Genomic DNA, 23,537 nt, shown 5'->3' with positions numbered 1-23,537 from the left:
CTCATCTTGCTTCTGCGAAGTAAACCCACTGACCTTTAAATTTAGCTCTAAGCACTCTTTAAAACCAACCTCTAACCTCTCATTGCGGTTGGTTATCAGGCACACAAGCATATTCACACACACTGAGCAAAGGTGAAGAAGTGCAATTGTCAAAACGCGAGTGACAGAACGAGAGTGAAAGGTCGAAGAAGTTACAGAGAGGGAGGAGTAGTGAGATACAGAGAGATGCTCGTGACAGATGAGGATGAGGGTGGAGGAGGGGCATAGAGAGAGAGAGAGAGAGAGAGAGTTGATGGATAGAGGGGAATTTATCATAAGGGTCAGGTAAAAAGACAGACATCTGCATCGATGGTGCCTGCACAGACAGCTGTTTGATAGACAGCTGAAGGGTGAGTCTTACATTTCTAACATTTAAATAACTTTACCTGCGCTATTCCACCAGGGTCGAGCAACAGTCGCCCCTGCAAATGATCCAACTTGTCATAAACATATGACTATCATTGCTTTTATCATATTGTTGACTTTGTGATGACACATTAAGTCACACCAGTTTCTTGGGCACTTAAAGCAGTTCATCATGCATCCATCAATAACCAGGAATGAGTCGGATTAAAATTTCACATGGGTTTAAATTATAGAAATTTCCCAGAATACCTTTAGCATCATTTGTCTGTGGATGGCACATGGTTTGATATTTTGTCATCTTATGCATCTTATTATATAGGTTGATATTTAGCCACCATTAAACTCTGTATTAATACTAAATAAAATCTACTCTGCGGGAGGTGTTTGCATGCCTGCAAACTCTGCTGAACATCACACTGTACGCACCCTTGAGACTAACACAGTAAAGTCGGAAACGGGTGTGTAAAACCGAGAATGAAAAGCCGATGATCGCTTAGATCTTAGATGTGTCATACAAACAAATAAACGGGTGTCCAAATGACTCAGATCACATTTATAAAAGAGCTCAAGGGAAACCACACTCGCCAGTTGTCATAGTCCCTGTCTGAAATCTCTCACCAGTTTGACAAACAGGACACCGTCAGAATATTTGTGTGCCGTTTTGCGAGAAGTCATCTTACGGTTACAGCTGAGGTTTTATCTTGTTTGTATGTGGGTGTCGTTTCGAGATCTCAGTGGAAATTGCTTGTGTTTAGATTGACCACCCACTCACTCACTATGAGGGGAGCGTTGCTGATGAAACGGCACACTCAGCAAATGTATCAAAGGTAGCTTGCGTCATAACAGAGATCTAAAGCTCGCTTTTAGCCTTGTTCGAGAATTTTGCAGTAGAATACAATATGTGGCTTTGCAGTTTACTGTTATGTGCTGGCAACATCCTGCTGGGTTAAAAGGCAATGAGGTTGCCATTTAAAAGTGAATGCTGAATTTTGCTGAAAAAAGTCCTCAGGCTGACTGTTTGCATTACACAACATTGTTTTTTGTATTTGTAATAATACAACAAAAAAATTTGTAATGATCACAGAAGATAAAAATCACTTTTACTGTTGCTCATCCTTAAGGTTATGGATTTAAAAAGCGCTCGATTAGTAAACAAGGAATGTTCTTAAAGTTCTGAAAGTTCTCTCAAAAAATGTTTTTCTCTAATTTGAATAGAGCATTTTATCAACATGTATCATTATTCTGTCGATATGTGTCAATTTTACACTGTACAAATAACTTGTAGTTTTAACATAGAAAATCAAAGTTTTTTTAATTTAACTTAAATTAACAATTTTGCATCAAGTTCATGCAATAACGAATATTTTTTTCTTTAAATTAACTTAAAATATTAAAAACATTATGAAATGCTCAGTTCTGGTCCTTGATTGTGATTGGTTGAGCCGAGTTGCGTTATACAATACCCCGATTTATAACTGCTGACCGCATTACAAAAATTAGCCTTAGCCAAAATATCACATAATTTACTTTATTTTTATGAAACCTTGCTACGCATATAAACAACCGTTTTATAAAAACAATAAGCCCCACAAAGCAGTGGGTTACAAGTGCATTTTATATCAGCTAAGGGGGTTTTAAGCACTCCGCTTCGCATCGCTTTAAGCATAGCTGTTATAAAATGCACTGTAACCCACTGCTTCTTGGGGCTTATTGCTTTATTCTTACATTGTCGGTAAAACAATTTAAACATTCTGAATAGAATTTTCATAACTCAATGGGAATGTTAACAAAACATTCTCAGAGTGTATTTTGTGAGCCATCCCGCTCCTCGCCACAGACATCATGACACCTCAAAAGTAATGTAAGTTTGTCATTATATGGAAAATACTTATTTTATTCGTAGTTCACAGTTTACTAGTGATTAGTCGTCGTCCTGGAGAGACTTGATTTGTTACATAATAGTTAAGACCTGTACACTTACTATCAGCGCAAGGGTCAGATCAACGCTATCTGGTTTGAGTTACACGTTTTACAATGACACTTGAGTACCTTAACTTCCCAGGAGCAATATGGTCTGTGTGGGATTTCTGTATGTGTCACACCCTAAAAACCAGCAACATCTGTGGTCGAGCTCTCAGTCATATCACCATAGCGACTGCTGGTGACCTCATATCTGTTGGTTACAGAGTTTGCTTCTGCAAAAGCTATAAAGACGCAAAATATGATCCCTGATATAGATCTTAGACAATAGGTTAAACCAACCACAGCTGTGGGATGCATTGAGGCTAAGCAGTTTATTAACTCCTTGTATTTAATTTACATCAGTCTGTATTTATTGATGAAAGGGATTGTTCACCCAAAAATTCTGTCGTTATTTACTCTCATTTCAAACTTGCATGACTTACTTTCTTCTACACAACACAAAAAAAGATTTTGAAGAATTTTGGTAAACATTGACCCCCGTTGACATCCTTTGTATGGACACAAAACCACTGAGACCATTCTCAAAATTTCGTCTTTTGTGTTCCAGAGAAGACTCAAATACAGCATGAAGCTGAATAAATGATAAACATTTTATTTGTGTAAACTAGTTCTTCAATTTCTTTGATTGTGTTTAAGATCCAAGAAGCGATGAAGGATTACTGGTATGGCGCCCTTCTTATTTTCATCCTGCTTCATGGAAGCTCCCAGACCAACGTATCCCAAACAGGTACGTTTTATTCATCGAGGTGCAACAAATGTTGACTGATTTAATTTTTATGAACTGTTGTCTTGTGTTTACAATAAAAAGGGAGTTTGTCCTGTGTGAACGACTACTTGACAAACATTTCCTGTGTGTGGTGGAACTCTACGGATATCTCCGCTCGGCGATGTGAGCTTCATGGGGTCAAAAGCAGGCAAAATGCAAGGTAAAAAAGTGTCAGGACTGAAATATACTGATTAAGTGAATTGTAATTAATAAAATGAACGATTAAAATATAATTGTTATATAAATGAGTGTAATTTTATTGTGTGTTTTAGGTGTGAGCTGTTGCCACTGAACAGTCATTCATATTCTCCCAGAGGTTGTGCTTTGACGTTTGAAACGGTGAGCACAATCCATAACTTATAGCTTAAGTAAGGGGTCATATGACGCGAATAATTTTTTTCTGTGTCTTTGTTGTGTTATAAGTTGCACATGCATGTATTAGAGACGTAAAATTGAAAAAATTAAAGTGTCGGAACAAAAGATGCAATCTATCTAAAAGCGAATGCTCACCCAGACCTGCCTGAAATGCCTTGTGTAACCCCCCCCCCCCCCCACAAATCTACAACAGTTTGTGGTATAATTAGACTAAGACTGCCCAAATGTAAACAGAAGTAAGGTGGGCGTACCTGACAGTACAATTTCCTGATGTTCCAAATATGGTAAGAGATGTTACATTTCCGTCACACGCTTGGAATATTCGACCAATCAATACGCACTGGTTAACTGGCCAATAATAGCACACCTCGCTTTTAAGAGCGATGAGGTTTGTTAAAAATGTGTGCGTTTCATATAGGCGGGGCAAGGAGGAGATAAAAACATGCACGGTATGTGGAAAATACAACATTTTGGAGCCTTAAATCGTGTGGACACAGTACATTACATCTGAAACAAACGATAAAATTAGTTTTAGCCGTTTCATATGACCCCTTTAAAGGTAAGGTGTATGAAATTCAGCGGTATCTAATGGTGAGGTTGCGAATTGCACCCAATGGCTCACTCCACCCATCCCTTTTTAAGCACTACAGAGACTGACACAGGATTAAGATGTCGTCACCTTTTCGCTTCTTTCCCGAAGGAGATAACGTGATCACGAAACGCGATCTGTAGAGCAGTTTGTCCGTTTAGTGCTACTGTAGAAACAACATGACGAATTTCATGCAACGGGACCCGCGGGTGTATGTAGATAGAAATAGCTCATTCTAAGACAGTAAAAACAAAACGCTTCATTATGTAAGGTTTTTATACACCTCTGAAGATAGTTACATTTTATTGTATTTTTGTCAATACATCCTTAAAAATGTTGGACCTTCAATTATTAATTTACTTTATCAACAAATATTCTCTCCCTATCTCTCACAGAACTTTTTCTTTCTTGTTAAAGTCACCTTGAAAGTGTCTTGTAATGGATCTCTCTTCACAACAATGCATTATATACCTGCCCGACACAGTAAGTGGCTTTCATGTATTGCTGAACAAAATGAATACTTCTATTTTGGTTTTAGATCTGTTTCAATATCTGTTTTCATGGTGACAGTTAAGACGCAGCCCCCGGATAAGCCCGATGTAAACGGCACCAAGGTGTTCTGGAGTCGAGGCGTTAACTTTCCCAATGACATCATAGAATATGAATTCCAGGTTCAGTTTAAGCCTGGAGAATGGGAATGGGAGGTCAGCATGCCTTTGTGTTTTACTAACGTTTATTTCATCCTATTTCTTTCAATGACAACTCCCAAAAAATACATAGCTCTGTAAACTGTGGCTATACAGTTTTTTATGGCACTGATGCTTTTTTTGTCCTTATGTTGTTCCAATTGCTTCTATTGTTTATCTCGTCTGTAAGTCACTTTGAAAAAACGTCTGCTAAATGACTAAATGTAAATGTAAACATCATTTACCAGCCCACAGAGAATACCGTTCAGAATGTATTTTGAGTCTTGTACATATTATGCATTCTGTGTTATAGCGGGCGGATCCTAAATTATCTCAGAGAACGGAGATAGACCTGCCCCCTGACATTCTAACTATAGGAGAAGAGTACCAGGCTAGGGTCCGCGTGAAGCCGGTTGAAAGCAGAAATGAGGGTTATTTCCAGGGGGAGTGGAGCGACTGGAGTCCTGCTGTGTCTTGGAGGTCTGAGGTTGGGAAATCACCGCCAGGTGACATCTCAGGTCTCCTGTACATATCAGTTGTTTGTAAATTCAATAAAGGACAACTTTTCAGTTGATAACAATTCACCTCCCTTTTCAGTTTTGCCCGATGACAGCCACACAATTATGATCATTGGTGTCCACGTGCTGCTTGTAATTGTTGCCATTTCTTTGTACAAGGTCAAAAAAAGCAGCGGGTTAGTATTACAGTATTAATCTCAATAATGAAGTTAATATTTCCGAATAGTGCTAGAGCAGAAGTAACTTGTATTTTCATTTTTTATAGGTGGTTGAAACCAAAAAGTCAACACGTTCCAGATCCCTCTAGATTTTTCAAACCTCTTCACACTGTTCACGGAGGAAACTTCCAGGTGAGCATTTCCCAGAAATGATCTGACAGCATCTGGTGTTTTGTATATATTTTAGTAGTTTACACACTTAAAAAGCTGCCACAAAAGATAGAAGAACGATTGTTTTTGTTCCCCAAATAACCATTTACTCAATCTCATAAGAACCATTTTTCCTCACTTTTTATTAATCCATAGAACCATTTTCTAGTGAAAAGCAGGAACATTTTCTGAAACTTCTTTAAAGAAATTAGAGTAAAAAAATTCTCTCAGTCCTTTGTTTTCATAAACAAAACTGTGCATGAAGATACACTGAAAGCATTTGCTGGTTCACATATCTTCCCATACAAAATATATATAGCGTTTTAGTCACACACACGCACACACCCGTGTTCAAAGATGAGAACCACAATTCTTGTAAAGGCTGACTCATTCTTTCCTTATGCAACTAAACACACAAACGCACACACACGCGCACACACAAACACACACACAGGCTTATCATAGGTACATCAGGCCATAGGCATATTTTTATGCAATACCCCTGACCCTAACCATTTAAGTCCCCACTGGGATACAAGGTCTCACACACACACACACACACACACACACACAAACACTCACACACACACACGCACACACACACAAATGAAGGCATTCCATAGACTTGAAAAAAAAAGATTAGTATTAGTATATAGAAGTATTTTTACAAATGATGTCCCGGCAGGATGGTTTTGCTTGGATTTGTCAGGTTTTTGGTACAATTTTGGTACTCACAGATCTCATCATACCTCTCCACAGAAATGGGTGGGCTGTCAGAATTCCTCTGGGCCTTTTCTTAATCCGCAGTCCTGTGATGATATCTCACCTGTTGAGGTCTCTGATATTTGGAACGTGTCCTTCATGGATCGCAAAGCTACCGCCAAGCTCCTTCATTCCAATCCGGTGGACTCTGGACTTGAGAACAGTGGAACCAGCCAGGCTTCGTCATCCATATTCTCCAACATGGGCTACTTCTATAGCAAATCTCACTCAGGATCCATGCACCTAGAAACCTGCCCTGTGTATTTCACCTACAACCCCGAGGAAGATCTAAACTCGGCTTTCTCGTCTACCAGCTCATCGTACGATTTTCTGCAAAGCCCACAATTCCAGGTGGACCATCTGATGAGCCCAGACTCTGGGTTTCACATGCCGGAGCAATACGAAGAAGACAGAGATGATGACGAAGTCTGTGATGATGGGAATCCTCTGGTTTCCTTCATAATGTCATTGTCTCAGAGTTCCCTTGGCTGTGTTCGCACCGCAGAGAGTTTTCCTCCCATGCCCATCAACACACCGTGGGCTGAACCTGTGAGCATGCCCAATTACACTTCCACATTTGAGCCTGTAGAGGGCGCTACGGTCAGACCATCCTCTCTGATTGAGCCGTGTGCAAGTGGCTATCTGACCTTGAAAGAGATGCAGAAATACAGCAACAAGTCTATCTAAATGCATGTCTATTGCATTCGCATCAGCATTCGTTGTTTTTTTGCATTATTGCTTTTAGCCCTGCGAATGCAATGTTATGCTGTATTGCATTCCAAAGTCAGTGGTGATATATTACAACATCTGGTTAATGAGTAAAACAGCTTTGAATTGTTATATTCTACAGTTCTATCATGCATCGGCATTATAAGCTAGGTTTAAGTAATTGTAACTTTTAAGAACTATATGTTGTAGATCACAGTTTCAAGAACCTGAATGCCATTTATATTGATAGTTCGTTAACGTTAAAAATACAATTGGCAAAAATTTACCTCATTTAATTGTACAAACAAGATTTTTTTTCGTTATTAATTGACAAACATATGTCATCAACGTTCTACCAGAAGATTAGGTGATCAAAACCTTAAATCACAAACTTTCAATTCAGATTTTCCTTAAGACATTTAAAGGTCCAGTGTGCAATTTTTTTGAGGATCTTTTCACAGAAATGCAATATAATAAACATAACTAAGTATTCAGAGGTCTATAAAGACCTCTATGAAGCGTCATGTCTACATACGAAAGTGAAAACCGGAGGACATCTTCTTTGTCAGCCACCGTAGTGTTTTGAAAGGAAGGGTGGAGCCAATGGTTGCAATTTAAAATCTCACCACTAGATGCCACTTAATTTCACTGGACCTTTAAATTTTAATCTAAAATTTTATATAATTTTTTTTTTAATTCAATTTTTTTTTATTTTCCATTCATTTTACACGGTGTAGGGTTTGTTCATTTTGGCTGCTAGTTATTACTGTTAATGTTTAACATTACTAAACGCTCTCAACATGGTATAAATGCTGCTTTCTAAATATGTAAACAACAGTTTTACATTATAGGGAAAAAACTCTCTTCAGATATGAACAATACTTCTTCTGTATATTTCTTCCATATTGGGATATCTGTGTGTTTTCTAACAAAATATTTTATGAACCGAGAAAGCATTATTTAACAGTTATGGACTGTACATATCTATAAACAGCATGTTAAGAATACTTAATATTAATTAATATGTTATTAACATGTGTTAATAAAATATTAAATGTTCTCTACTTCAAGCAATGTGCTGACATTTTCAAGTTATATATTATATATTATACAGATCATTTTAAAACGATTTATGAAATGAAAACAGAATAACATAAAAGATGCTTGGTTTTTTTTCAGATCTCAAATACTGAAAGGATAAAAATTTCATATTAACCTATAAGCAATACAACAGTGATGTGTACATACATTTTTAGCACACTTGAACAAAATTATTACAGTTTTCATATGTCTTTCACATTGCTGTTGGATGACCATATGTCCCTTCTGAGGTTTGATTTTGTTGAAATTCAACAGACACTAGACTGGAACGGCCACAATACATGTAGACATACTGATGAAATTAAAATTTGGAATGGCCTCTTAATTTCCCCCCTGCTGTATATATATATATAAATTTACTCTATATTATATGTTACATAGGACTACTGCTGTGATATGTACACATCTATTTGATACGGTATGTTTTTATACTTTTTTTAATAAAACATGTAACTTTAGTAGTGGTCTTTCCTTTTTGTTTCACTTTACATTGAAAAATAATCAAAACCACAAACTATATATCCATGTCGTGATGTTTTTTAACTGAAGCTTGTGATTGTGAGCGCTCAGGTGTATCGGGTATTGCCACACTGTGGTCTGACATTTGTAGGTGGCAGCGTGTTTCCGTTCACTGCCGTGAAGTACAGCTTGTGCAATCAAGTTTATCTCTCCTACGTGGCCTGAAAACTGAACTTGATGAACTTCAACAGACCATCAACTTTTAAATAAGTAAAATCACATACTTTACAGACAGGCAGACAAAACTTGTTGACAAAGCTTTATTTGCATACAGCCTTCTTGGTCCTCAGATAGTCCTCTCTAGATAGATTGATCAATATTTGTTTGAATTATTCTTGTTTAAAGTTTCCATTCTGTCTCTCCACGAGGTGGCAGTAGTGAGCTCATTACACAAAAACATTTTTATTTACATTTCCCAAAAAACATACCCTCAGCCTCATATCATTCAAAACTTGTATTTGAATTTTTCTTCAAATCACGCAAAAGATGTCCAGGCAGTGAAAATCAAAGTGGTCCAATGTTGTTTGTTTACCAACATTCTTCAAAGTATCTTCTTTTGTGTTCTGCAGAAGAAAGAAAGTCATACAGGTTTGGAATAACATGAGGGTGAGTAAAGATGAAGGAAATGTCGTTTTTGGGTCAAAGCCGGTCAACAGGTCAGTTGGACTTTTTGGAAATAAAACTGATGTGCCTTGATGGAAGACATTGCTGTTGACTTGCTTTATCAGTTGTATCTGATCTTAAGAAAGGTCCAGTTTGTCCGTTTTAAACCTAAAACTATAGGATTTACTTTACATACTTTACATTCTCTATTGTTAAACTGTCAGGATCCATGAAAAACGTAATTAATTCATAAAAAATAAATTAGAATTACTTCAACTTGGAATATAATCTCTTGTTATGATTCTTTCACGGATGCTTTTTGGATCACTTTAATCATTTATTTTATGGAAAATGTTACACAAATGATAAGCAGACGCTTTAAAACAGAACAATGGTAGTTTCGAGGTTTCTTTTACATTTTCACTATTCTAAAAGCTCTGACCAAACCAAAACATTTATTTGATCTCTTTCACAGATGCTGATCATAACGGGGTACAATCACGCTGGCTTAAAACAACCTTAGAGGAGACTCTTGTACAACACATGAATGAACAGATGGGGGGGTGTAGTTTGGGTTGAACAGAGGGCAGAATAAGCTTGTGTCTATCAAAAGTTGGTAATGATAATGACAGACGGTCATTTTCTTTCCATATGGAGCAAATGAAATGATTGCTGTTACATAAGTAACAGGAATTCACTGACCTAGACATATTAACGCAAAACAGATGAGCGTGTGTTGTAGTTTATCTGCACATAAAGCACAATATATTCTTTTGTGTTTTGACGACAGTAGTTTCTTTAAGACTAGTTCATGTGTGCCTGAATATTATGCAGCCCTTGGTTTATAGGCTTTTTTAATAATGTTGATTCTTATAATGCTCCAGAATATTTGTATTAATCTAGTTAAGGTTGCCTCGCATTTTCTCAAATTACTTGAGATTATCTTGAGATGCTTTTTATTATCCCAACTAATGATCCACATTCCTTCCTCAGGAAGCTGTGCAAATCTATACAATCATTCACTGTGGTCCTGACTGTAAAAGTGATTTGAGACTCAGGCAAATATTTCTTCTCCTGCAAAGTTCTCTTTAGTTAAGACATTTCCATAGTTTGGGGTCAAAATACATCTGAAAGCTAGAACAACATCTGGCAAAAACGCTGGGGAGTAGCGAACAGAACGAAACAAAAAAGGTCATACAGAAACACATAAATAGTAAATTGACAAAAACCGCAAGTGGTGTTTGAAATGGTCTCTTATTTTTTTCTGTGGCCGTGTGTGCTTTAGATATATAAAATTAGTAGTTTTAAAAAAAAAACAAATGTTGTTTATTTAGGGGAATAATCAGGATTTGGATATTTAGCTTAATATATAAACAATATAAGCAACGTTGTTGAAAATAATATGTCTCCTTTAAGATATTTGAGTAAATGTGTGTGTGGGCCCACCTACGCTCTTGGTAAGATTTTGTTATATATAGTTTTGGTTTGCTCGTAAGAGAAGAACGTAGGTTTCACAGACCAGAGCCCCATATCTGGGCTATTCACATAATGAGCTGCATCCTGCAGACATGCGCATGACAACCTCTCAAGTTTTTTTTTTTGTGGCTTTTGCTTCATTTTGTCAGCTTTTAGAAATGCTTATTTCCTAAAAAAATAGCTTTTTACATTTTCAGTTTAAAAAACAAATCAGAGAAAAACAAGAGAATTCACTTTCTGAAAACAGTTTGTATGAACGTTATAAAGTTTATTTTAGCTGTACATTTTTTATATGAAAGATTACTAAGCAATAGTTCACCCACAAATTAAAATGGTTTCGTAATTTTCTTCATTCTATCATTCCAAACCTGTTTGACTCTCTCACTTCAGCAAAGCACAAAAATATATATTTTGAAGAACATTGGCAATCAAACAACGTCGACTTCCATTGACTTCCATTGTGTGGACCCAAAACACTGAGACATTTCTCAAACATCTCCTTGTTTCACAGAAGAAAGAGTCACGTATAGGTTTTTAAGAAAAATCATGTTTTTTTTTAACTTTGGGTGAACTATCCCTTTAAAAGAAAAGAAAAGTCTGTCTCAATGGAGAGGTTCATTGTGTGTTTGGAAATGTGATGGGAGAAAGGCAGTGAGGGAATGGGCGTGCGAGTGAGAGAGGAAGCAAGGGAAAGAAAACGAAGTGGGAATTTTGTTCTGTTCTCTTTCTCTACCTCTCTCTTCTCAGCCCACCGACGAGCTGCGGCAGCATCGGGGACCTCTGTAAGTTTTGCGTGCACACACACACACACACACACACACACACATGAAATCAGGAAATAATAGAAAACTTGAGTTTCATCATAGCTTTTATATTTATAAAGGAAGGGTAGTTTAGTAAGAATCAGAGTTTAACATCACATGGAGCTTTTTTGAGCTTTCAAGCAGGAAGTCCTCACATGTGTGTTTAAGCTTTGTTGGCAGATTGCAGGCAGATGGAAAGATGCAGATGTGAACATCTGCAAAGCGTTCATGCCTTGCAGCGGCTGAGATCCGCCTGTGATGTATAGCAGCCACATTTCTATAGAATCTTTTATTGTAAACTGTTTAATGTGCAAGATAAACTATGTCCTTTTCATGTTTTCCAGTCTGATTTTGTTTATTTTTGCTGAGAGGATCACTGTGTTGCCACTGTGTTGTTTTAAGTCTAAATCAACTGTTGTGTGACAAATTAGTTTTTCAACATTTTTCGTACAGTTTTTCGTCCAAATGAAAGCTTCAATTTCATTATGTGTGTCAGACCCCCAAACCTGCTTTAATGTGACACTTGTATAGAGTTTGACTGCAGGCACACGTCTTAAAAATCCTCTGGGTGAAATTAAAGGCCAGTACACAGCAGAATTTGAGAATCTTTAGATCTTCGTATCTGGGCAGCAGATCCATGAGACTATAAGGTTGGAAAACTGATTTGTGAGCTGCCAAAACTCATGTTGGACTCTTCACCGAGGAGTAGGAAACTCGCTGTGTGTTTGTGATTTTTCTTTTGTGTTTGGGTGAACCTTATGCATTTACCGCAGGTTTGGAGTGCTAAGGGCTAAAAGCAGAACATTTGGATTTATTTGTTCCTTATGTTGCTCTCTCTATAAAACAGGATGGAACACAAAAGCCAATGTTTTCCCCCTTAACTATGCTTTTTTTGCTTATATTGAATGCTAGTGCCTCTATAATGTATATTAATAATACATTTTTGGATGTTATATGTCCATGTCCATGTTGTTTTATATTCTCCCATCAGAGCTGAAGATGGATAATTAGCAGATGAACTCTGGCACTTAAGAGCTGTTGTGGGAGTCGAACAGAGAGTGTAGCTCTAGTTGTGTGTCCAGGTTGGACGCAGACCAACTGAAACATTACTTGCGTCCTGTACGGTGCTACATTTGTCAAGCTGCATTCCACCTCTCTCTCTCTCTCTCTCTCTCTCTAACCCCCCATTTATCTGGATCACAGGCTTATCCAGTCTGCCCTAATGATCCCTATTTTTTAAATAGATGTTTTTCCTTAATCTCATTTTACCTTAAAAAAAACAATGTGTGGAAAGTTATATTAGTCAGTCTCTTGAAATAAATATAAACAAATTAAATCAATATAACTCTAAACATCTAAGAAATGTCCATAGATTCTCAGGCTGGTTTATTCTGGTTATATATGGTTTTAAATTATAGCCTATAAATTATGTAATTTCACTTGCAAGATTTACATGTAAACCGTGGGCAATAATAATTTACGTGTATTTTATTTACATAATGCATTTTTATTTGATTAAATTGCCATTAAGTATTAAAATGTTTTGGGAATAAACCAGAATATTCTAGACCTGTTTTTACGTTTTTGTATATCTTACTATGTAAATTGTCCATGAATTAATTAATTAATGCAATAATTGTTTCATTTTATTACCTGTTTTAGATCTAACATTTAGAACCTCATTATGGCTGAAAATATGTTTTACTGTATGATATACAGATAGACATATATATATATGTTTTTTTTATTTATGTATTTTCTTAGGTGCCATTATGTTTGAATTCGGGATCATCTGTTTGTTTGTACATCTGGTTGCATCTGTACCTCAACCGCCTTGCCGTCGATGCTGTGACCACCTTCCATCACCAGATGATGCTGCAAGTCTAAGAGAAAACATGCCTGCAATGCCAGAGGTCCGCACATACATCAACATGACCATTCTAAAAGGTACCCCTTCGTTTATTACTTCACTGACAGACTGAATTTGTCTGGTGGCCCCAAAGAGATGTATTTTATCTAACCTGACTAAAACAAACAAAAAAAACTTGATGGCCACATTCTTGCAAGATGTTACCCAGACAAAACTCCTGAATCCTCTATGGCATTGTTTATTGCAGACACAGCCAAACACTTCCCAGTCCTAATGGAAGACTTGACTCCCACGAACCCCCAACTGTGTCAAACCATATGCAGATGCACAACATGATGCATTACAACACATTTTTGAGTTTAAGCATCTGACTGTGGCGAAAGCAATTCAGTTCTCTGAAAAGATAGAAAAGGCTGCTGAGATGAAGTTAATTCTTTTTTTTCTAAAATGAATTCTCAGTTTTGCATTGTTGCAAAGCAGCTATACAGAATAAAAAAACGACAACTAACCAGATTAACTCCACTGCTCATATTTAGTTTCAGGCCTCCCACTTATCTAACTTACCGATCTATGGCTTCTCTGTCTTTTGGCACAAAAGTACTTTTGGGATATTGCTGAACTGTCCAAGTAAGCATTGTTGTGCTTCCACAGGGAAACAGAGCTCTCATTGGGCTGAACGTTGCTGTATGACTGTGGTTTCAGCTGTATTTTCCCTCAGCAGGCCTCAGTTAACCTCTGTCGACTTGGCTCAGGAATTTCTGCTTCACTGGAGGCCAATTTGGCGAACAGGAAGTAAAGGGCCTGGCAGGAAAGATGCTGATGTGGCGGGAACGTCTTGTGCGCGTGCACGTTGAGTGTATTTGTTGCATTTTGAAGTCTTGAAGTCTTCTTGAAATCAAAAAGTACATGTTGACCTAGACAGAGAAAATAACAAAATTCCTTTGTGTTACCCATCTTAAAGCTGTGATTTGAGGTTTTGGGGTTTTATTTTAGCACAAGCGTCGTAAAGCTCTACGGTTATTTAGTTTTTTCAGGGCAACTGGTGTAAAGGCTCAGCAACATTTTGTAGAGAATCTTAAAGAGAAAAGAAAAAATAATACATTAAGAATAAATTGCCATTAAATAGCACAGATATTAGATATGAATATTGTCACACTTTGTTTTCTTTCATTCCAAGGTGACAAGGGTGATCGTGGAGAAAGGGGAACTCATGGAAAACCTGGGACGGTGGGTTCCCCAGGACCACAGGGGGCTGAAGGTACCAGAGGAGCCAAAGGACAAGCCGGAGCTCCGGGTGACGCTTGCAAAACCCAGCATTCTGCTTTCTCCGTTGGTCGACGGAAGTCCCTTCACAGCGTAGACAACTACCAGGCTCTTATTTTCGACACCATCTTTGTAAACAGCCCCGAACACTTCGACATGTTCACCGGGAAGTACCATTGCCACACACCGGGTATCTACTTTTTCAATGTGAACATCCACACGTGGAACTTTAAGGAGACGTACTTGCACATCATGCAGAACGAGAGCGAGAAGGCCATCGTTTACGCACAGCCGAGCGACCGTTCTATCATGCAGAGTCAGAGCGTGATGCTGTCTCTACAGGAAGGCGACGAGGTCTGGATACGCCTTTACAAACGTGAACGTGAGAATGCGATATATAGCGACGATGTAGACATTTACATCACCTTTAATGGATACCTCATCAAGCCTGAGATGAAGTGAGACGATGAATCTTTGCAAAGAAAAAAAAATGATATGGACATGTTTGAAAATGTGTCAAAGTGCTTTAGCCATGATGGAGCAATTCGAAACAAATTACCGTGAAAAGAGCTTATCATCACAATATTTTGTATTAGATTTCTCTAGGTTCAACATCAAAAAAAATCTTGCACAATGCATGGAAATGATTCCTCCAAATAAAGCGTGAAGTCTGCCATAAGGATTCCACAAATAGACTGGAAAATATAACCCTGTAGCCACAGGCTTGTGTGTTTAGACTTAACTTTTTCAGCTCTGCACCTCAAGGTCTGTATGGAGAAGAGCTTTGCTGGTTTATGTTAGCCTTTATAGAATGTTAACATGGTGTCACAGACTATTTAGACAGCACTTTTACTGGCCCCTTTGACCTTAGGCAGACATTAACAGACCACTTAAGGAACAAACACACAACATCACTGTAAAGTGTGTAAGAATGTTCACTTATTGTGCTTTTTGAGCTGCAAGAACTGCAGCGGCAGTCCCTGAATTTTGTTTCATTTTTCTGTAGAATTTATAGTGCTTCCAGGGTTGGTTTCCAGGGCATTGCTAAATGGCTACATGAAAGTGCATTAGAAAGTGGTTGCTAGGGTGTTCTGAGTGGTTGCTAGGTCAGCTGGAAAGTCAAAAAGCCAAAACTGTAAAAATCTATTTGTTGTTTCAACTGAAACAATTTGAATTCAAATGTTTAGTTAATTCATCGTAAAATATAAGTTATTACGTGAATTTTATGCTTTATTTTATGTTAACTAATATTTTTAAGTTTAATTAACAAAAAATGTTAAGGAAGGGAGTAACAACAAATCATTTTTGCAGCATATGATATTCTGCTTTAGATATGATGTGAACCTGTAGTCTGTACTTTTCCCCTTTAAATAATTTACTATGTAAAGATTATGCGTCCAAACACTTAAAAAAGTAAAAGCGTGCTTTTTGTCTCCTTCAAGATTAAAGCATCACTAAAGAACACAGCACAAAGATACAGTGCACATTACACATCAAAGTTTAATACGTTTTTATTTTTATATGAAGTTTAAGCAGTAGGTATAGTGATGCTTGCCTTTGACAAAATACCGTGAGATGGTCTGCACTCAGTGTGTGTGATGTGTGTTTATTGTATGGAGGAGGACATTTTTGTTGATGTTAAACAGGATGTATGTGGCTTTCCTATTTTAGCAGCACAAACCCACTTGAGAGTGACTTAGATGATATAAAGAGAAGGAAGGTCATGTTTTGAAACCACAACAGATCAACGGTAGTCCTGGTAGTTTAGTCTCCGCCTAATTTTGGCCTAAAGTTCTGCTGTCAGGAATTTAACGAATCTTAGACGATAACAAGGTGCTAAATAAAATGTAACATCAGGTGCTAAACGTTCTTTTAACACATCAGGTGCTAAAAGTTAGATACTTGACTGCATGGATGAACTTGTCTTTGGTTTTGTAGATAAGCAGCTAAAGGAAATCTGCACATGGTGCTTTTTGTTATTGGATGTCTATTTTTTAATGCCACAATAAAAGTTGATTTCCTCTGATGTTGGCTTGGATAAATTTCAAATAAACTGGTGACAAAAGCAATTTCAGGATCAATGGATATAAGGTAAGAATCTTTAATTGCAAGGAGCCATTGATTGCAAATATGAAAATTCTTTCATCATTTACTCACACTCAGATTGTATAAATTTCTTTGTTCAGCTGAACACAAAGGCAAGATATTGGATAGAATGTCAGTAACCAAACAGATCTCACTCCCCATTTACTGCCATAGTTGGGAAAATAAATAGCCTACTATTGGTGTCTATGGGGTATTACTGACATTCTTTCAAATATCTTCCTTCGTGTTTAGCATTAAGAAATGTATACAGGTTTGGAACAACCTAAGGGTGTGGAAAGGTGACAAAATTTTCATTTTCGCATGAACTATCCATTTAAGTATTACAATATGACATATTTAAAATAAATTTAAACTACATTTTTTTAAGGTTTCACCCATAAGAAAATCTTTATTATTAGAGATAAAAACAATACAAACAACCAAGAACAGAACGGAGAAAAACAACACTCATATGTACACATATACTGCACACAGAGTGAACTAACTAGAATGTTGCATGATGATTAGTAAGCATGAAAACAAATGTACACAGAATGATTACCTTAAAAACAAATAAAAGTTTGTGTCTGTCAAAATAAGAGTCTTCAAATTGCAACATTAATGTGGCTGATTAGAACAACAGGTTTCAACTTTAGGAATTACATGAAAGTGAAGTAAGAAATTTAGAAAAAAATTAAACATCTTTCACCAAAATGTAATAATATGTAACTGCTGAAAAATGCCTTTTTGATATTAATTAAAAAAAACGTTTCTTGTTAACAAACGCAGGAAGCTAAATTTATTATTTTAGGCGGACTGTCACCAGTGACTGAGATCCAGCTCTTTGGAGACTCTCCTCTCTCTGGGTGTTTACAGTAGTAGAAACCCTCATGTGACTTTGAGACTGTAGAGATGAGCATCATGTCTCCTGTAGTCTGATTCTGCACCTCTGATCCATCTTTATAGAATTCAGCTCTGAGGTTTGATGGGTTTTTATCTCCATATAAACAGTGAAGAGTCAGAGAATCTCCTTCAGTCACAGGATGAACAGGACTGTCCAAAATCACATCACCAACTACAAAAAAACATTATAATACAAATAATGAAAATATATCTGTTTGTGTTTGATCTTTATGTATTTGTTGTAAAGATTTATTTTCACCAACATTAATAAATGCAGACTTATAGACTCACAGTCTATTGTTATATTAATAGGAAGAAGTTTGCGTCCAGATTCAGACTCACCACATGTACACTCCAGCGTCGGATGGGAGGAGATTTGTGATTGCACATGTAGATTCTGTTCCTGTAGATCCGATTGATGATGATGAACAAGCCTCCAATGTGTCTGTGTATCTTCTCACTGTCCATCCAGTAGAGTTCCTGTGATCATCACAGCTCAGCAAGAGAGATTTAAATAAGAAGTGTTGAGTTCAATTTGCTCTGTCAATCACAGACACTGAAGAAAAGATGCCTGAGGGAAGAAATACAGCATGAAATTTAGTTCTTCTAGATTAATTTAACAAAGAATTCCCCTGAGACTACGTCTCTTTTTCAAGGGAGACCTGATCATTTGATTATGAAAGTCCTTATTTTAAAAGATAAATGAATGATATTAGAGCTTGTTGTTGTTTAGTTGTGTGTGTTGAAGTCACCAGTGATCCACAGTGGTTGTGTGTTGCTGTAGTATGTGTGATAGACTGGATCTCTCTCTCTGCTCCGCACATATAAACTCCTGTGTGCTTCAGAGCAGCAGAACTCCTTTAGATCCTTTAGTGCCGTCTGACACCAACTCATAACCAAGAGATTTATTCACTGTGAAAAGTAGGATACAAGCTAACCCACTTACTATAAACCACTTTCATGAGCTGTTATAAGACGAATCAGATATGACCTGAGGAAGACTGTTTAGTGAACCAGCTGAATGTCCAGCCTGTAGAGGATCTTGTAACCTCACATATCAGAGTCACTGAATCTCCTTCAGTCAGCCACTGCTGTGGAGAAACTCTTAAGACTGTCTTGGGTTTATCTGAAAGTGAGAAATCTCTCATGAATAACATGTTACACTTCAGCTCTTCACACTAATAATGATGAACAAACATATAAACTCACATGATGACATGATACAGTCAGTGTAACAGCTTCACTGGTATTAAGAGTTTTGATTTTTTTTCTTTCCCATGCAGCTGTATTTACGATTAATTTGGTAAATTTGTCACTCTTGTGTCTCACAGTTGAAGTTTATCTTCCAGTTATCAGGCTCTACAGTCCGGCTGTATGTCCACTCAGTGTCTGGTTCAGTCTGTATGTCACATCACAGAGTGACAGTTTCTCCCGAGAAGAGCTGTTTGGCAGGCTCAACACTCACTACAGCTTTAGTACTCTCTGTATAAACACAATGTATTACACCAGATTTTAATCAAATAACATGATATAATGAAGGCAAATATAAATTTTGGCTGTTGAGATGCACAGAGATCAAAAATACATTAGTTTTGTATAATAGAAGCAGTTAGGATAAATTTTCGCTTTATTCCCTATATGTTTACCTGGACTGCTGATATCATTGGTTATCAAAGGTCATGTTGTCTCTCAGCTGTGACATTGACTGGATGTTTGAAATCAGCACCGTAAAAAGCAAGGGAAAAATGTGTTAACATTTAACATGAAGGTGATACATTTACTACTTTACATGTATAGATGCTGTTTTTTCTGTAAATATAAAAATCTTCAGTGTTGGGCAACAACCTAACAAACTAAACACTACACAACACTTCTATCTTAAAGATAACTTATGGCTTATTTAAAATGTTACACACATAGACAAGAACAGTACTTGAGTAAGTTCATTTACAAGCAGTATTCACTAATAAGTAGACTTATATCATCCTTTCAAAAGCTGTTCACTTTATCTCTGTAATCCTCACATTATCAGAAATATTTGAGGAATAAATAAATACTGCATTGTAAAGAGATATTTCTAGAAATAGTCAACAAGTTCTGCTTTTGCAGAAGCATGACACAGACCACACGCAATACATGCACAAAATCCTGGGAAAGGATTGTTAAAATAGTCACCTACTGTAATAATTTAGCCTAAATTAATAGAAATAATATGTAAATAAACTAATTTGTCAGAAGAAAACTATAATTTTGAATGGGCTGCAATGGTAAATGAGAAGGTGAGGTTACATGGGTGATGTAAAAAATGTTTACTGACAACATTTAACACAAACACTTCATATTAAACACAAAAATATTGCACTGAAATTGCATTTCACACAACACTATCTGCATACTTACTGACATTCACTCGTGAGCTGAAGGTTTAAAACATTTTTAATAAAATACAGGAACAATAAATCATAAAAATGATATGGTTAGTGTTAACATTTGTAAAGCCTCACCCTCCTCCATAACATCATGAATACAATAGATACTCTTTATAATGTTGCATGGAAATGTTAGTAAAACAGTATTAAATTTTCATTACAACCACATGTTATTCTTATTTGTAGATGCGAGTAGTTTTTATAGCCTAATCTTCTGAAATAACAAACAAATAAAAAAGCAAAATCTATTGAACAACTTCTGTCTTTTGAACACTGATATCAGAACAATTCAGAAATAAAAATAGAAAGTACGGTTCAAGAGATTAATAAAGAAAAAGATAAGATATTACAAAAAGTGTATTTTCACTTTGTAATGGACGGATGACACTGCATCTTGTGTTGGCATACTCAGAATCCAATTGTTCTTCGATGAACCATGTTTTTAGACATTTGTAGCATTACACAAATTATTAATTAGTTTTGAACAAGGCTACAAAACCTTTATAAAAGTACACCAGTGATCCTTCTGAATGTTTAGCGGTGTATAGTCGTTGTATATGGTGTATATGGCGATTCGCAGACCGATTGGCATATGTGATCAAAGTACCGCGAGAGTGACTTAGTACCATAACGAGCAGTCTACTCTCGCGTTACTTTGATGTCATACGTCGATCGGTTTGCGCATCTGATGCCCGCTCTGCTGTGCGCGTCTCTTCCAAACAAATAGGAAGTTGAAGTTACACCGTTGCATCATGGGATGCAAAATTCAATGCCTTTACACTGTCGCGACTATTACCACTAAATGGAAAAAATAGAGAATCATTAAAGAGAAAATGCAGAAATGTTGCATCCTTACCATTTCCGTTCGTCGTGAATGACTGTTTCAAGTGACTGTTTGCAGCCATTATACAGATGCATGAAAGTGCTTCAGAAATGTGGACCATTCACGACCTGCTTTAATTCGCAGCAATTTGGAGCTTTTAAAGGTCTTGTTGGATTTCCAGGTTGAGCAACGTCGCTTAAATTTACAACTGCGGCGGTATTTACGCAGCTGCATTTCTCTTCTGATTCCAGGAACGTCTCGGTGGATGTGCAAAATGATGAACGCACCGGCTGCAGAAAGAAATAAAGACCCGATCCTTTCTGTTTTGAAAAGCAGAGTGAAATCCGACAGACATGGGAATGCTTTGGAAATATCGTCAGGCACAGGTCAGCACGTCGTTCACTTTGCCAACGCGTTGCCAAATATTACATGGCAACCATCTGAATTTGATGGGCACTCCTTATCGAGGTAAGAAATTGACAGTCTTGCATTTCACATCATTTTCTGTTAGTGATGTCACATTAGGCTTTGTGTCAATACAATGCCATCTGTATATATTTTTTCTAATATAGTTAGTAATTCAAATCGATTTACTACAACGAAACTGTCACCTCTTTACATTTACAGGGCACATATTTAGGGTTATAATGTTTCATTTAACTTACACAATTTTCTTTGAAACGAATCTGTCTGTTGCATCTTGTGATTAGGTTCAAAGTTCAAGTAATGTAAAGTTACAAAACTTGGAAGACATGGGAAGGTGCAGTGCAAAGGTTTATCACTAGAGGGCGCCATCTATTAACTCTATTAATCCTTGGCTTTTGGTAGAGATTGAGTATAGGCTAAAAAAATTAGGTACATTACAAATAAATGTTAATTAAAGATTCTAGTAATTCCTGTATTGTTTTATAAGTATTCCTCTAGTTTTGCTGCTTACTGGAATGGGACCTGCTAAATGAATGCTAAATGTTAGTTTTTAAATGTGATTTCATGTTCTTTTCTATTGTAGTATAGAGGCGTATAGACAGCATTATAGGCTGCCGAATGTAAAGCCAGCCATCTATCTTGATGCATCACAGAGTTGGGAGAACTGGGCCGGAATTCAACCAGAGTCATGTGACCTCATTGTCAACATCAACATGATGCACATCTCTCCTCTAGCATGCACAAAGGTATGATGTATGCCCACTTGAAGTCATTTTTTTGTTTGTATTCCCTGTATTTGCTGAATATGCATATTAAATATAAATATTTTCATTTTTTCAGGGTTTGTTTAATGGTGTTGGAAAGATACTCAAGCCTCAAGGATTGCTTCTTATTTACGGGGTAAATTGATATAGTCAAAATATGATCAAATGTATTTGGATTGTGTTAATATAGTCAGTTGTCTAAATCTTTTGTCTGTCCCGGCTTTGATATTTTATTTGCAGCCATATGCTGTCAATGGAACAATTTCTCCCCAGAGCAATGTTGACTTTGACCACAGCTTAAGATCAAGGTTGGTGTCAAAGCAATTCTTTGGTAAAATGTTTTCATTTATTTAGTCTAAGAATACGCTATAGATGCTTCATACAACTTCCATTTATTGTTCAGAAAATGTTTTTTAAAGAATTGTATTTTTTACCCATTTAAAAAACTATATTTTATTCGAAGATATCAGTCATTCTTTGTCCGATAACCCAAAAAAAGAAATGTAGCATTGAAAAGGAAATAAATTCATACAAGAGTTTTTTTTTACAGTTATCACTCTGTTACATGGTGTTTTGTATTCATTTGTAAAATTTTGTCTTGCAGAAATCCAGAGTGGGGTCTTAGAGATATAGGTTTCCTGACATCGCTCAGCCAAGACAATGGATTGCGACTTGAGGAAATTGTAAGAGTTCTAACAAAACAAACAGCTAAATGAACAATATGGTGTATTACATTCAAGTGTTTTTTTACATATGTTTGTTTTTCTAGGTTGATATGCCTGCCAACAATAAGTGCCTACTGTTTCGCAAGGACACCGTGGTTTGATACAGTATATTTGCATCGTATCGCATTGTATATGCAGTAGGACTCTGCATTGTTTTAACTGTTCAGTGATTATACATTATAGGATGGAACAGGAATAAATGTTAAGGTTGAAAACTAAAAAGGTCTTTCAACATATTTACAAATGCAATCGTAAAATAAATGGCAGTGTTGGCACGTGTGGTAGTAGATGCTGATAAATTCCTGGTGGTCATTACAGAACCAAAAATATAAATTTCTCCTTAACATGATCTCTTAAGACTTTCTTATCCATTGATGTGTGCAGGCTTTTAAATGAAATAAGCATACTTACAAAATACAATTGACAATAAATTGGTTGGTTACAATATAGAGGTCAGAGTTTGATTTTCAAAGCTGTGAACTTGTGTATGTGCTTGGTGTTAATGTACAATGACATAAACATGCATCTCTGTTGTTACCTTTACACAACCAAATATCCCTAATGAATAAACTACACCAGTTCATCAA

General features: G+C 36.7%; 3 protein-coding genes and 1 pseudogene across 8 annotated transcripts; 3 read left to right on the top strand and 1 right to left on the bottom strand.

Annotated features, from left to right (window-relative positions):
- The first annotated feature begins 251 nt into the window (after positions 1 to 251).
- On the top strand, positions 252 to 8,719 carry il2rb (interleukin 2 receptor, beta). Of its 2 annotated transcripts, none has more exons than XM_056753911.1 (10): positions 252 to 389; positions 3,025 to 3,115; positions 3,197 to 3,314; positions 3,427 to 3,493; positions 4,514 to 4,601; positions 4,689 to 4,822; positions 5,118 to 5,310; positions 5,402 to 5,498; positions 5,588 to 5,672; positions 6,450 to 8,719. In XM_056753911.1, the coding sequence occupies exons 2-10, from the start codon at positions 3,037 to 3,039 to the stop codon at positions 7,137 to 7,139; spliced, it is 1,551 nt and encodes a 516-aa protein (XP_056609889.1). In that variant the 5' UTR covers positions 252 to 389; positions 3,025 to 3,036; the 3' UTR covers positions 7,140 to 8,719. The 2 variants fall into 2 exon arrangements, with proteins under 2 accessions (XP_056609889.1, XP_056609888.1); XM_056753910.1 differs by having other exon boundaries at positions 5,118 to 5,322.
- Positions 8,720 to 11,520: 2,801 nt separating this feature from the next.
- Positions 11,521 to 16,821, top strand: c1qtnf6a (C1q and TNF related 6a). 5 transcript variants are annotated; one of them, XM_056753034.1, is made up of 3 exons: positions 11,521 to 11,641; positions 13,427 to 13,609; positions 14,710 to 16,821. In XM_056753034.1, exons 2-3 carry the CDS (start codon positions 13,435 to 13,437, stop codon positions 15,255 to 15,257), a joined length of 723 nt encoding a protein of 240 aa, XP_056609012.1. In that variant the 5' UTR covers positions 11,521 to 11,641; positions 13,427 to 13,434; the 3' UTR covers positions 15,258 to 16,821. The 5 variants fall into 5 exon arrangements, with proteins under 5 accessions (XP_056609012.1, XP_056609014.1, XP_056609016.1 ...); XM_056753036.1 differs by lacking the exon at positions 11,521 to 11,641 and adding an exon at positions 14,184 to 14,388 and having other exon boundaries at positions 13,471 to 13,609; XM_056753038.1 differs by lacking the exon at positions 11,521 to 11,641 and adding an exon at positions 14,254 to 14,388 and having other exon boundaries at positions 13,496 to 13,575.
- A 459-nt stretch (positions 16,822 to 17,280) lies between these two features.
- Positions 17,281 to 20,297, bottom strand: LOC130425807 (uncharacterized; annotated as a pseudogene).
- Positions 20,298 to 20,885: 588 nt separating this feature from the next.
- On the top strand, positions 20,886 to 23,395 carry mettl26 (methyltransferase like 26). Its single transcript, XM_056753138.1, has 7 exons — positions 20,886 to 21,198; positions 21,287 to 21,503; positions 22,045 to 22,207; positions 22,302 to 22,361; positions 22,466 to 22,533; positions 22,830 to 22,908; positions 22,995 to 23,395. Exons 1-7 carry the CDS (start codon positions 21,087 to 21,089, stop codon positions 23,049 to 23,051), a joined length of 756 nt encoding a protein of 251 aa, XP_056609116.1. The 5' UTR covers positions 20,886 to 21,086; the 3' UTR covers positions 23,052 to 23,395.
- Positions 23,396 to 23,537: the final 142 nt, after the last annotated feature.

This window comes from Triplophysa dalaica, chromosome 7, assembly GCF_015846415.1.
Source record: "Triplophysa dalaica isolate WHDGS20190420 chromosome 7, ASM1584641v1, whole genome shotgun sequence".
Taxonomy (NCBI): Eukaryota; Metazoa; Chordata; class Actinopteri; order Cypriniformes; family Nemacheilidae; genus Triplophysa; species Triplophysa dalaica.
This window is presented reverse-complemented; position numbering and strand designations above follow the sequence as displayed.